The 15,944-nt window shown below is 38.7% G+C and overlaps 1 protein-coding gene across 1 annotated transcript in view; it reads left to right on the forward strand.

The window, feature by feature from the left end:
• LOC124711494 (serine/threonine-protein kinase SIK3) overlaps window positions 1-15,944 on the forward strand; it is a 523,642-nt gene that overhangs the window by 410,083 nt on the left and 97,615 nt on the right. Inside the window, exons 5-9 of the mRNA XM_047241604.1 lie at window positions 1,313-1,436; window positions 6,417-6,508; window positions 6,599-6,742; window positions 8,698-8,833; window positions 8,984-9,105. Of these exons, the coding sequence (XP_047097560.1) occupies window positions 1,313-1,436; window positions 6,417-6,508; window positions 6,599-6,742; window positions 8,698-8,833; window positions 8,984-9,105 (618 nt within the window). The remainder of the gene's footprint in view (window positions 1-1,312; window positions 1,437-6,416; window positions 6,509-6,598; window positions 6,743-8,697; window positions 8,834-8,983; window positions 9,106-15,944) is intronic.

A 15,944-nucleotide genomic window follows, 5' to 3' on the forward strand; every position in this document is an offset into this window, starting at 1 on the left:
ATTGAGACTGAGCATCCAGACCTCCCCCTTTTCCGTGCCACTGTTGTCTCCCCACCCCCCACCCCACCCTAACCTTCAACCCCCACTGCCTGTGACACCTCTTTCAGAAGCACGTAATTGACCCACTCATTGCACACCCGACAGAGCAGTCTGTGGCCCAGCAGCTATAAAGGTACAAACTGGATCCGAACCCAACACTTCGCCTTAAGATGGTGAGTAGTAAACTTGACTAAACATTTTGACAGCACGACACCACAACACAGCCCTAGAAGATTTCATCAAAGTAACTTGTTTTTGGGCTGTCATGGCAAGCAAATATGATTCATAACTTGGTAACATGTGTAAAGGGTACTGACAAGTTCTACAAGTGGACCATCTGATGGGCATATCAAGTGCTGACATGCTTCTGTGAAGTGAAGACTTACATCTACATGCATTTGCTGTAAATGCCTGTTGTTGTGGCACACAGAAGGGTGGCATTTTTTTGCCATAGCTCTCCAAAGAGGGGGGGGGGGGGGAGAGAGAAAGAGAGAGAGAGAGAGAGAGAGAGAGAGAGAGAGAGAGAGAGAGAGAGCGCTTGTTTAGTTGGTGTGATAGCAATGTTCAACGAAGTCCATTGGCAGACACTGCAAGAGAAGTGCTGTGCATCATATAGAAGTTTTATGTGGAAATTCTGGAAGCCCACATTGATTGCAGCAAGAGTTGGGGAACATACTACTTCCTCCCACATACACCACATGAAATGATCACCGCAAAATAATAATAGAACTACTTTGACACAAGTGTTCTGTATCCAGACTATTAGCAGAGCCCTAAGTGTCAGTTGTATGTTATATTTATTACTGTGCCGTGCAGTATAATGATCATGACTGTTGGAGGGAAAACCAGCTAGTCTCCAAACTTAAGCTATGTTGGATCTCTGGAGAACTACCTGTCTGTATCCACTAAACTGCGGACATTGTACTAACTTACTACAGTTAGTGAATTTCAGAAAGTATTGTTTTTGTGATGACTGCAGAGAGGAGAATTACTTGTGCCAATAACATTATTCACACATTCATTCATTCAGTCTACTTAATTACGTTGTATATTTTCTGCACTGACATCACAATGCCCCCATATCTGGGGGTTGGCTGTATGTATGATGTTCCCAAGAGTTCTATAAGTATACTTAAAGTACTTATTCCTTGCAGGTTAACGTGATTGCTGTAAGATAGTGATATGTCTACTTAGGCCATGCTTTGCTTTTTTCCATTATCATGTTAACTGTTGAAGATTTTGTCCTGTTGACTTACTGTGTGTTCTGCTGCAGAGCCTCGGGGTTGTCCTGTATGTGCTGGTCTGTGGAGCCCTCCCATTTGATGGCCGCACACTGCAGTCTCTCCGTACAAGGGTTATCTCGGGCAAATTTCGGATTCCATTTTTTATGAGTGCAGGTATGTATCTTTTCTTACAAGATTTTGATGTTTTCCAGTAACGTGTTTACTCTTGCTTGCAAGAAACCTCTGGATGTCTTCACAGAATATTATCTTTTATACAGAAAGGTTAGGCTGCTGTATGGCTGAATTTTTCCATATGTGTCCTCTTTTATATATATATATATATATATATATATATATATATATATATATATATATATTTTATTTTTTTTTTTTTTCCCCCCCTGTAATTTGTGTCCAGAGCCAATTTTAAAATTTGATAAAATGTCCAGAATTTTGATTCATATTAATTCAAAGATAAATTGCGCAACAAATTTTCAGCATAGCATCCAACATAGGCAAAGCTGAATCGTGCAATAAGCAATTGTTAATGTCTGTGTGCAGCATTATGGCCCCTGACTCTAGTGTTACAATTATTAAGTGCCGTCAGGTTTTTGCTGTAGCTGGACACTGCTGACATTAGTGATATAACGGTGTTATGACAAGCTTAATTTAATTTTGTATTTATTACTACAAATAAGTACTGTATTTAAACGTAAATGATTCTACAATGCACTTTTTTGAAACCTTGTAACTAGTGTGTGTAATTTATGCCACAGTAGGTGATTGTTAAGAAGTGGGGACTGGGCCTGTAATGTCATTGCTGAGCAAAATGGTGCAAATGCTTTCCCCTGCAACACTCCTCTCCCAGTAATGATCTGCAGTCCATTTTTCCCTGCTCTACCTGCATCCCCTGATCTAAGGTTTCGTAACGTTGCATGCAGATGTTCTGAATTGTTGTTTGATTGTGGTTTGAATAGTTTTTAAATTAATAACAAATATGCCTAAATGGAAGTGAAGGTTTATTATACTTCTGCAACAAAAGGCTCCTTGTTTTAGATGTTGCAGGGATGAGTTCGAGTGCGAGTGTATAGTTAATAAGTCCACTAAGTATGTATCTGTGGGAAATAAATGAGGGCGAGGTTTACAAACACATTTAGAATCTGAAAACCACAAAAAGAGTTACCAAGAAGAAGCATCATCTTCAAAATGAGCTCAATTTTTCATGAAAATGAGCAGTAAAAAAGAAGACAAAGTGTGTCTCACTGAATGTACTCTTGTGATTCATTATGAAGCATCATAACAGCTATAAAGTGACAGACTGGACAACCAGTTTGATATAATCCTTCGAGCATGGTAAAAATTTTGATTGCAAGAACAAAAACATAAGCAATAATATACTCAGTGCTCAGTCCTCATTCTTTTGAAAGTGTTATCACGAGTTTGGGAGATAATGACTATGGTATTTCTATTGATAGCAATAACTGTAGGTTATTGTTAAAGTCTCAATCAGTTTTCAATATCTAGCTTGGAAAAATTGGTGGTTTGCAATCAGAATTAATTGAGCTATGTTAACAATTTAAAGACTCTGCAGATGCTTTCTTTATTTTTAAAGAGTGTTCCTCAGAATAAGGATCTCCTTGCTAAATGCACAACTTTCATAGAAGATAAATGTAACACAATGTCTGGAGGAATGTGTTGGGTTCCAGAAGGGGAAAATATTCCTTTTTATAAACTTAAACTGGGGACTTTTGATTGAGGTCAAGTGTCAAGATCACACTCTAAATGATTATACATTCATCATGCTGCAGACACATGGAAGATTGGTATTCAAAATATAAACTGTTTCAATACTTCTGAAACTATGTGGTCCAGAATATTGAACTTCAAGAATTTTCCGAATTTGTTGATGTTAAATATCTGCAAGAAATTGTTATCTCATAGCAAAGCATCTGGGGGTAAACAGACTTATTCGTGTGTTCCCTGCTCTGAAGTCATACTTTCTCTCTCATCATAACACATCTATAATCATTACAGAGTTACTTGAAAAAGATTTTAGCAAGATCTGTCTATTCCATCTACAAACACTTCTTGGCATGTTTTGCTTGTGCAGAGCTGATCTTGAGAAAGAAACTAGTTCACACATTGAATTCCTTGGAGCTGTATTGTCTATTAATAACGTGCTCACCAATTGTGGGGGCAATCCATTCTTGAGCATAAAAGTGAAAGCTCTGTTGGCAGAGAAATGTAAAAATTGACGGGATGCTAAATGTGACAAATTCACAGTAGTAATTGTAGTTGGGCTCTACGGAAGATGTACAGAATATCTCCAAAACTGATTGCCCTCCAAGCAAGAGTTGACCTGTTTTGTGTGGTTACCTCTTCAAAAATTGCTGAATGGAAGGACATGGAACCAACCATTAAATATCTTTCGGATAGAGGTGTACATGTAGATGATGTGAAATGCTTCAGTGAATTCTGCTGTCTGAAGAAGTTGGTGACTCAAGAACATGAACATAACAATGATTTCATTAATCTTCGGTCTCACAAAAAGTGGACCATGTATTGGAAAAATGCACACATTCTTCTCATCATTTGGAACTATGAAAAATTGCACAGTTTTTGTTCGGCATTCCATCCCACGAAGCAAATGTGGAAACATTTTTCTCCCTAATGCAGAGTCAGTGGACAAGAGACAGGTACAGTTTGTCTGTGGACTCCTTTTGCAACTACAACATAATTATAAAAATGTTGGTTGCAAAGAATTCCACAGCTATATGATGAATGACAAATGACCGTTACAAAAGATATACTCTACAAAAAAATATTCCTAGGCTACCATTAACCAGGAAAAATGGTAGAAAACAAATAATTCTAATTTTTTTCTAAATATAAAAATGTAAGAATAAATGCTATCTATAATAATCTACATTTTCTTGGCCCACTGACCAATTGTTCTGGTCCATACTTGGCAGCACAAATCGGAAGACAGTGTTGACTGCCAACCTATGTGACCTAACAATTGTATTATGACAGTTTTAATTTTATTTCATGTTCATTACTACAAATGCCCAGTGCATTTGAACATGAATGTCTCTTTAATAAGCTTTTAAGGAAAAAAAAAAAAAAACGAAAACAAAACAAACCAATAATACCCAAACAAATAGTGCTTGCAGCATCATTCATATTATTCTCAGAGTCAACAGAAAGAATTCATTTATTTCCCATTGCATACAAAATTACTTTTAAAGAAGAATCTTATGTGCCTGTTTGATAGAGCAGTCCCAAATTACAAATTAGTCCAGTGTGATATTCTGTCAATCGATATGTGTTAACAGGAACAATAAAACGTGAAGAATAACCGGTACACCAACAGTGGTAGCATCACCCAGGCCCACACTGACTGATGCCACCGTGCGGCAGTGCTGCTCTGTCACTGGAGGAGCACTTGTTATTCTTTGTGTTTTCCTGTCACAGCTAATACATATTGATTAACCGGATATCACACTGGACTAATTTGGAGCCTCTTTATTGAATAGGTACATAAAATTCTATTTTAAGAATAATTTTGCGTGTAAAGGAACCCAAACCGACACATTCAGTCAGCACTGGGTGGTGGTCGAAAAATATGATGAGCAGTTTGGTCTGAATGCACCTACACATTGCAAAAATGAAAGTGTAAATATCTACCAAAACATCAGAGAAAATGGGCCTGATGACTCATAGGAGGGACACCCAGTATATTGGTGCTGTTGCAACATCCTTCATGGTTTTGTTTTACTTTTTATAGTATATTATAGAAGCAAGGTCATGTGGAAAAATAATTAGTCATAGATGTAGCTTCTCTCTCTCTCTCTCTCTCTCTCTCTCTCTCTCTCTCTCTCTCTCTCACACACACACACACAGAAAAAGTAAGGTACATTATCTCCACATTCAGTTATTTGTGTCGCTAGTAGGCTATTGCATAATTGTCATAATTTAGATAGTTGGTTAATTATAAGTTCTATGACTCATTTGCACAATTTCTATCAAAATTACATGGAATGGGTTGGTGTATGTGCTATGTACATACAATGTGTGTGTGTGTGTGTGTGTGTGTGTGTGTGTGTGTGTGTGTGTGTGTGTGTGTGTGGTTTAATTGCACAGTGGCCACTTACAGATTATTGGATAAGATGATGGTTTAAATTGAATGAAAACTGGTATTTCAGTAAACAAAAAACAGAATGTAGGCACTCCTACTTGCTCTTGTAATTCATTATTTGTTGATCTTTCAGTTATCTGTTATTTGCCCTTCACTTGCTGACCCTCCACTGCACTGCTGCAGCTTGTCTCCAATCTTTTAGTATGTGCGCTGTGACCACTTTGCATACATCCACGATTTCTGAGCACTAGGGATGAAAACTGAATCAGCTACATGTACACTGCTATCTATTGCTGTTTTCTTATTTCTTTTGTATTGTAATTTCTCTTCTACAGTATTCTCTTGTTCTCTATATGAATTTGCTTCCTATGTTCCTATCAGATTGTGTATCTCCAATTGAAATTCCATATATATTTATTTGCTCATATCGAATGTCATCTAAATTTTCTAATCTCTTCCATGGTTTTGGTTCCATCTTTATTCTATTGAGTGCTTAAAGCTAGACTGTGTCATACATGAATATGAATGTCAGTTGTTACTGCTGATGGCCCCTTTCATTTTGCTTCTCTCTCATTTTATGTAGAGTATTTCTTTTCCCTAGCATCTGTTCACCTTTTCCTTAGCCTTTGTTATTTTTCTGTGTGCCTTATCTCCTTCCGGAGACATTGCTCCATTGTCTGAACTCTAGAAATCCATCATTAGTTCCTTTCTATGTGGTATTGGACTGATTATGGTTGTTCTAGTCCAACAATTACTGCAGTGGTTTTTCTCTACTTTCATTTCCACTTCCATCAATATGGCGACAGATGATAGTTTGTCACATTAATCTTGTTGCTTTTTATGGATGCAAACTAACTTATTATCTTGTAGCTGACAACATTTTAATGCACATTTGGAGGACTGATAAATAGGTGATTTATACCAAACTTGAAGGCTGAGGTTAATGAATAAATTTGATTGTTATTGATAACCACCAGAAAATCTGTTGTGTTAAAGTGATATTTCATTTTGTGTAGAATGTGAACACCTCATCCGCCATATGCTGGTTGTCGACCCAGAGAAGAGGCTCAGCATAAAACAAATTCTGAATCACAAGTGGATGACTCAGGTATGTTACTTTATGTATGTTGTATTTAGTTAAATAAGAGATGTGTTCTTGCTGCATCTGAATTTCTCTCTATTTATTTATTTGTTCCAGGGGGAAATTCAGCCCAGCTTGCAGAAAATAATTTCAGACTTGGATCAGCCAGAGGATCTACTTGAGAGCCCCGAGCCTCTGAATAATCTGGTCATGGAGCACATGTTGAAACTGCCAGGCCTCGACAAGGATATGATTGTGCAGGTGTGCTATTCATGCATATGAGGAAACTGAGCCTTTTCTTCCTATAAAATGGTGTCCATAAACATTTTGCCAGGTTTTTCTTGTATCAGAAAAAACCAGTTTTCACTAATTGCTTTAATTAGCATTAGATTTATGATGTGACTTGAAGTGACAAACCCACATTTGTTCATAGTAGTGGATTGATTGTTTTTAAAATGGTGTAGACATTGATTTTGTATTTCCTTTTGGTCCACATACAACCAATATGGCATCTCTCTTGCACAGGTGTTTGTCATAATTACATGATCCATGGATTGTACTGTGTTGTTTCTTTTGATATCATGTCCTATAGCATCAGCTGTATCATACTCTTGTATGCCACTTGTTTACTGTACTGTGCACCTTCTTGATATTTTTCATGGGGATATTCTTCATGTGGAGCAACTTCAAAGGAAGTGCAGCCATGTTTTAATTTATTGGACCATATCCATCATCTTCTTTTTCATCATAGTCATCATCATCACCACCACCACCACCACCACCATCATCATCATCATCATCATCATCATCATCATCATCATCATCATTTGCCAATTGTACAGTTACAGGAAGAAATGGTGAGCATTTGGCACCACACCCAGGATTGTAGACCTTTTTGCACATGACATTATGAAACTAGGAGAGGAGTGTGGGAGATTTGTAGATGGAGGGCCTTGCCACTGATTTTTTCCCCTGGTATTTCTGCATCAAAGTTTTTTGTACCTATTTTACATTTCTCCATTCTCATCAAGTGACCACACCTCTGCACTTTCTTGTATTAATGATGGGTATTTTGATGGTAGTTTAATCCCCGTTGATTTCATTTTTTGAACTTTTTAGTCTCTTGTTTCATAGTTGTAAGGAATTTCATTTCATAGCTTGGAGTTTTCAGTTGTCCTTACCTCAGAGGATATATGTTTCCACCACATAGGTCATATCTGGTGCAAAGTAAGTCTGAAATATGATAATTTACCTTTGTTGAGTATTTTATTATCCCATAGTAGGTATCTGACTTTGGTGTGGATATGTGAAGCATTTTACACTCTGTTGGGTTTTTCTGTTTTACAGTATTATTGTTGAATATGATTCTTCCCACGTATTTAAAGCTGTAAATCAGTTTCAATATAATTTCATCTAAAAGGGTGTTGGAGGTTGTTCCTTCCCTTTTGATTGCCACTTCCACTGTTTTAGTTTTGCTTGGTTTAAGCTTGAACACTCTGGGCTAGCTACCGCATGATTATTATAAGTATCCAATTTCACTTGCCTTCCTTCTACAAATCTCCCACACTGCTCTCCTAGTTTCATAATGTCATGTGTAAATACTGGATCCCTTTTCTTGGATACTTTTCTTGTAAATCTTAATCAACTTTGGACGAGTTACTATTGACAGTAAATAGTTAAAACCAAATAATATTAAAAAGGCACTATATTTCAGCTTAGCCATTTGAACAAAACAAACAAGTCAAAACAAAACTATTCCACACATCAAAGTTGTGTTCAAATTGTATTATTGAAAAGTATGTATCATCATCATCATCATCATCATCATCATCATCATCAATAGCAACAACAGCAATCATTGGTATCAATACCATTTTGGTGCAAGGCTAAGAATATTTCACCTAGTTGTGAACACAGGATGAATTTTATTAAATCTCACACTATTATTTTGAAAATAGTTACTGTAAAAGTAGGAAAATTGTCATATAATTTTGTGTTCCTTTAGAAACTGCTGTATAATTTTGTGTTCCATTAGTAGTTAATGTCTCGTGCATTTTTACAGCTGAACATTTTCAAGTTCAAATCAAATTGTGGTTGGAGAAGTCAAATAGTGGACTGCTGTTGTTTAAGAATCACATTATATATTTTTCCTAAATTAAATTTAAACTTGTAGCACAAATCTTCCACTGAAATGGAACTTTGCTGTTTTTGTGCAGTCTGTGCGAAATCATGGCTTTGACCACATCAGTGCCATCTACAGTTTGCTGGTTGACAAACTGGAGAAGCGTAGACTGATAAGTTCCAGTACGGGAAGTCTACCAGTAATTCAGAGGAAAGCGAGCATAACAACAGGTGAGTGGCGGCAGAGGATTTTAAAAAAACTTAAGAAACGCCTTGTGCTCATATTTGTCCTCAATCTGCTCTCTTTACTGTGCTTCCTTCCATGCTCAACGTGTTATATTAAGGCTTCTTCTGACCCATATTGCATGCTCGATATTGCAGGTGTGGTAGACCGTAGCCCTGTGGGTGACGGAGAGACGGAGCAGGGCGCTGGGTCTCCCCTCGTATCCATGCCAACCATCCCTGCTGTCTTCTTGCTGGAAGACCCTGAGTCGCTGGAGAAGGTTTGCATCTTAAATAAGCCATAAAATGTTAGCGAATAAACAAATGAGCCATAAAGGGAATGTCAAAGTACATGTGCATATGTATTGTTTGTTGTAATTTTGAAATGTGGACAATTGTTAGTAGCTGAAATGTGACGCTTAGGAAGGCATGGAGACAATCTGTGCTCTTATTTATCTTTAAGATCTTAATGATCAGTTAATGCTTACTTTTGTTGTGGACAAATGCCTTGCTGTTTCCAAGTCACTGAATGCTTATATGGCATTTTCATGAAGAAAAAATATTAATTTGGCAAGTCAGTGAAATAAGCAATACAGAATACATGCAATTTGTCTGTTGCCCATTGAAAAGTGATTGGAACATCTGACAGTTACAAGAAACTAAGAGAAAAATCTTTGTCATGGCAACTAGTAAGTCTTAGTGAATTGTAACAGGTCCACAGATGGATTACAAGAGGAGAAGGTGCAAAATGAACATGAAGATGAGCCTTATTCGAAACACCATTTTGATAATGGCCTTGACATATTTTTCTGTTTTTATCTTTATGTTCCCCCTTCCTACTACTCTTGAAGGCTCACTCATTCCTTCCACAGTCGTAGAGTACTCGTTTTCCATCTTCACCATACTTCTTCATTGGAATCTGTAGCTTGCCATATTTTGTAGATATTCAGTCTGTCATCTGCTGTTTGTTTTTATTTGTCAAAGAAATTGCTTCCTTAACTTTGTTTCCTAAAACGAGTGCTTATCTGCTGTGTGTAAGTATGTCACCTAAAAAAAGTAATTTCTCTGAGCTGAATATGTGTCTAGTCCTTTTTCATCTTTGCTTCTGTACTATAATAGCAAATGCATTATAGAAATTTATGCTTGTGCCATTTCAGGTGTCATTAATTTGGGTTTCCTTCTGTAGGTTGCGGGTGTATTGTGTTTCATGCTTCTTTGCATGAGTTTGTTAAGTCATAGCTGTACATTTCCAATTTACATCTTCTGCTTCTAATGTCTATCCATTTCTCAGTTGTTGGTAACCATTACAGCTATGTCACTTTTACTTATTCTAAAAAAGTTTGTAACTCCTGTGTGAAGTCTTGGTCCTTAAATTCATGAGCCGAGATGTTCTACTTTTTTCTCGTCCTCATTTGCCAGGTATCTTTCCTTGAAGAAAGATCTGGAGCAATTTCTGCCTGTTTCCATTACTTATTCATGATATGTGTCAACTTCTTCTTCTTTTTCCTTATGCAGAGAATGTTGTCATTAATAATTTTGTCTGTCAATGACACTCTTAGCATTGTCCTGTAGAGCCACATCTCAAATATCTCAAGTCAATTATCTGTTGTCTTGATGAAAGGTCAGGTCTCAGCTCCATAGAAAAGGATGGGAAATATGTTGCAAAGTAGAGATCTTAATTCCATTTCAGTTTAGAGGTGATGGTTGTTTAACTCATTAGTCATTTTACAAGATACAGCTCTAGCTTTCTCATTACCGATTTTAATTTCTTGCAACTGATTCCATTGGTTGTTATTGTCAGTTCCCAGATACGGCTACTTGTATACTTGTTCAATACATTTACCGTTAATGTTTAGAAGACAGTTTGGTATGTCTTTCTTGATGATGACCATTGTTTTTCTTAACATTAATTTATAGGCTATAAGGCTCGCTTTTTTCATTGACTCTGGATGTGAGATGTTGAAAACCATTTAAGCTGTGCGCAGATATTACAATATCATCATAGTGGATATTGTTCAGCTTCTCTCCATTCAAGGCAATTCCTTCCTCAACATATTCAAGGCTTCCTTGAAGATATTTTCCGAACAAAGATCAATTATTAGTGGTGACAAAATACACTCCTGGGCATATCTTTATTGTTATGCTCCAGAGTTCTTATAATTCTTCCTATTACACTCCTGGAAATGGAAAAAAGAACACATTGACACCGGTGTGTCAGACCCACCATACTTGCTCCGGATACTGCGAGAGGGCTGTACAAGCAATGATCACACGCACGGCACAGCGGACACACCAGGAACCGCGGTGTTGGCTGGCGAATGGCGCTAGCTGCGCAGCATTTGTGCACCGCCGCCGTCAGTGTCAGCCAGTTTGCCGTGGCATACAGAGCTCCATCGCAGTCTTTAACACTGGTAGCATGCCGCGACAGCGTGGACGTGAACCGTATGTGCAGTTGACGGACTTTGAGCGAGGACGTATAGTGGGCATGCGGGAGGCCGGGTGGACGTACCGCCGAATTGCTCAACACGTGGGGCGTGAGGTCTCCACAGTACATCGATGTTGTCGCCAGTGGTCGGCGGAAGGTGCACGTGCCCGTCGACCTGGGACCAGACCGCAGTGATGCACGGCTGCACGCCAAGACCGTAGGGTCCTACGCAGTGCCGTAGGGGACCGCACCGCCACTTCCCAGCAAATTAGGAACACTGTTGCTCCTGGGGTATCGGCGAGGGCCATTCGCAACCGTCTCCATGAAGCTGGGCTACGGTCCCGCACACCGTTAGGCCGTCTTCCGCTCACGCCCCAACATCGTGCAGCCCGCCTCCAGTGGTGTCGCGACAGTCGTGAATGGAGGGACGAATGGAGACGTGTCGTCTTCAGCGATGAGAGTCGCTTCTGCCTTGGTGCCAATGATGGTCGTATGCGTGTTTGGCGCCGTGCAGGTGAGCGCCACAATCAGGACTGCATACGACCGAGGCACACAGGGCCAACACCCGGCATCATGGTGTGGGGAGCGATCTCCTACACTGGCCGTACACCACTGGTGATCGTCGAGGGGACACTGAATAGTGCACGGTACATCCAAACCGTCATCGAACCCATCGTTCTACCATTCCTAGACCGGCAAGGGAACCTGCTGTTCCAACAGGACAATGCACGTCCGCATGTATCCCGTGCCACCCAACGTGCTCTAGAAGGTGTAAGTCAACTACCCTGGCCAGCAAGATCTCCGGATCTGTCCCCCATTGAGCATGTTTGGGACTGGATGAAGCGTCGTCTCACGCGGTCTGCACGTCCAGCACGAACGCTGGTCCAACTGAGGCGCCAGGTGGAAATGGCATGGCAAGCCATTCCACAGGACTACATCCAGCATCTCTACGATCGTCTCCATGGGAGAATAGCAGCCTGCATTGCTGCGAAAGGTGGATATACACTGTACTAGTGCCGACATTGTGCATGCTCTGTTGCCTGTGTCTATGTGCCTGTGGTTCTGTCAGTGTGATCATGTGATGTATCTGACCCCAGGAATGTGTCAATAAAGTTTCCCCTTCCTGGGACAATGAATTCACGGTGTTCTTATTTCAATTTCCAGGAGTGTATTTTTAACACTTTGGCTATCTTCTGATGTTGTACTCTGTCTAAGGCCTTTTCACAATCAATGAAACAGGTTTAGACATCTCAGCTCATGTCTCTAAACATCTGGAAGAAGATTTAAATGCAGAACAGAGCCTCTCAAGTACTGACAGCATTTCTGAAGCTAAACAGTGTAGGTGCCAATTGTTCTTCACAGACTTGTAGATTTTTAGAAATATTTTCAGGAGACGGCTCATCAAACTTATTGTTTGGAAATCGCTACTTTTCTCTAGAGCCTTGTCATTTTTGGCAAGCTTACAAACTTTGATTGAACCCATTTTTGAGGAATGATACCAGAACTATAAATTTTATTTGTCTGGGAGATGTGGGGTTGGGTTGTTTTGGGGAAGAGACCAAATAGTGAGGTCATCAGATTAGGGAAGGATGGGGAAGGAAGGTGGCCGTGCACTTTCAAAGGAACCATCCCGGCATTTGCCTAGAGCGATTTAGGGAAATCACAGAAAACCTAAATCAGGATGGCCGGATGTGGGATGGGAGATGTGCCTGCTTGTGTGAATGTGTGTATGTGTTTTCCTTTATTTTATGAAGAAGCCTTTCCTGAAAACATAGTGTATAACAGTCTTTCTGTTGTGCCTGTCTGCAACTCAAACATTTCAGATGCAATCTATCCTTGTCATAATTGTTGATATTCCAGTCTGCACTTCCCAATGTTTAATTTTATTGAATACTTTTTTAATCATTCTGTTTGTTCCTCATCAAGGAATTCATAGAATTCAGAATGCATCCCATTTGGTCCTCCTGTTTTCTTATCTATCATTGTCCTCATTGCTGATCTTACTTCTTCTACTATGATATCTGGTCCTGTTTTTCTAATGATGGATCTGGCCTAACCCATGTAATTCTTCCAAGCATGTGTTCTTTCATTTTTTATGTTCAGATTGCCATCATTATCTATTAATATAGATGAGGACATTGCTTGGAAGTTCCCAGTCAGTTCTTTTATTTTCTTATAAATATTGAAGTTGTTATATTCACTTTGAAAAGTTTCAGTCTCTGAATATTTTTGTTTCAATTGTTCTTCTTTTGCTGCTTTGATTTTTGCCTTGATAATTTTGTCCGGCAGTTTATATTCGCCTGGGTTTGCTTTACAGCGTGTTCTTTAATCTATTAGTTGTAATATTTTATCAATCATCACTGACTTTTGTTCCCATGTTTAAGGCTTTAACATTTCTTTTTTTATGATTTTGACTCATTCACAAAAATCTGTAATCGTTTCTTCTACTCTTATATCATGAGATAGTCCTACAAGATTTTCGTTCAGTTTGACTTTCACCTCAGTTTTTAATAGAGGTTCTTTCAGTTTTATTATATTTTAGTATCATTTCCTTTGTGATTCTTTCTAATTTTATTCTGAAAACTCTGAGCAAAAGATTATGGTTCCAAGTGTATCTCAGGTGGAGGATACATTTTGACCGAAGTAAAATTGTTCCTTTATCTTTCATTTACTATGATGCAGTCAAGCTAATTTAAGATTGTTAGCAGGACTACCTTTTGGTGATTTCTAGGTGCATAGTTTCCTTGGTGGGAGTTCAAAAATGTATTAGGTGTTACAGGTTCATATTCCACAGCAAAGGCTCATTTCTTTCACCAAGCCCATGAGGACCTAAGTTGTTGCCTAGACAGCATTTCCTTACGTTGGAATTAAAATCTCCTCCTATTATCAACATGTCTTCTTCTGGTAATGTTTATGACATCTGAAGTCTGAGAATAGAATCCTTCTATGTCTCTGTCACTATGCTGAAAGAGGGGCACATACAGGGCTATTCAAAATGAAGGAACATATTTCAAACATTTATTGCTTCCGAACTACAAAAGTTAGAAAGACAATTGCAATGTTACAGGAAAGAGAAAAGTTCAAATTTTTATGCATTTAATTTGAGCACCATGTGTTACATGACACAGATTCTCAAAGCACGGCTGACATTACATGAATGACACCATTCCAGGATTGGATTCGAAGAGGAGAAGCAGAATTCATCACTGGTGGCCTCCTGGGTCTCAAGACTCATGCCTTGTGACATTTATCTGTGGGTTTACATAAAAGACCACATTTTTATCTCCTCTATGCCTGACACACTTGAAAGTCTGCTATATCACATTATTGAAGCTGTGAATTCAATGAGAGACTAGCTGCTTCATGTGTGACAGGAAATGAGCCAGCATTTTTATATTTGTCGTGCAACATGTGGTGCTCACATTGAATGCACAAATATTTGAACATTTCTCTTTCCAGGAATGTTGGAATTGTGTTTCTATCTTTTGTAGTTTGGAAGCAATAAATGTTTGAAATCTGTTCCTGCTTTTTGAACAGCCATCTATTTGCACAGTACTTATCTGTGCTGATGTAGGATTTACTTGAATACTCTACTATGTCTGACACTGGTACAAAATTAGTAACACATTGTTCCACTAATTTATCTAATATCACACACACTCTGCAACGAAATTCTCTGCCAGATGTCCCCATGTAGGAAACTCTGTGCTCATCAGTGTCACTTAGAGCCAGGCTGTCTCATCTCACCCATGCCCACAGTCTTGATCTTCTTTCTTTCCATTTCTTTGTTGACATTGTGTATTTTTCCATTTTGTGTCATTGTGGTGTCCGATGCATATTCTAGTGTCTAGATCAATTAGTTTTGGTTCCTTGGTACATTGCTCAAGATAATCCTCCCTGGAGATCTGAATGGAGGACTGTATCCAGAACATTTTGTTTAAAGATCATTCACAAGCGTGGTGAAAATACTAAGAATATCCATAGGGATCTGTAATGGAGTGTTTACTCCTTATTCCGAGAGTCTCCCTTTAGCCACTTGAATATAATGGTGTTTATATTCATATATTGCTCTTCCCACTCCAATCCCCTTTCCTGCCACAAGCAGGTGGATGTCAAGAGTTCTTATTTTACCATACCAATTAAACTCTTAAGAACAAGTTGTGTGATTTATGTGAGCAGCAGCAATACCTTCCGAGTAATTTTGTCTTGTATTCTTCTTCCTCTGAAATGTGCTAGGTGTAGGTCAAACGATATTTTTATTAGGGGCGGTGCATTACAGGGCCAAAATTATGAAGGAACTTTAATTACTTTGTCAGATTTGTTATTTTTAAAATTTTCTGTCTCACCTTCCTCAAATCCCTCCTTTCCCTCTACTAATTCCTTCCCACTCCCACCCCTATCCCTCCACATCTCTGAAAGTTTTGATGATACATAGAGGACAAGTTTTCCAGAGTTGTTGGGGTATAACACCAGTTGGCTCAGAATTTGGAGGTGACAAACCACGTGATGTGTTCCAGTGCATGACACATGTTCCCAACTCGCTATAGTAGAGGAATACATCACTTAGTAATAAATGACACATTTACTGTTCTAGATATTCTTCTATAGAATAAAAACATTGACACGCCAAATAAGACTTCATGGATTTACTAACTGTGTATTGTTTTCAATAGTTTTTGTACTTGTGGGTAAATT

This window comes from Schistocerca piceifrons, chromosome 8 (assembly GCF_021461385.2).
Source record: "Schistocerca piceifrons isolate TAMUIC-IGC-003096 chromosome 8, iqSchPice1.1, whole genome shotgun sequence".
In the NCBI taxonomy this organism is placed as follows: Eukaryota; Metazoa; Arthropoda; class Insecta; order Orthoptera; family Acrididae; genus Schistocerca; species Schistocerca piceifrons.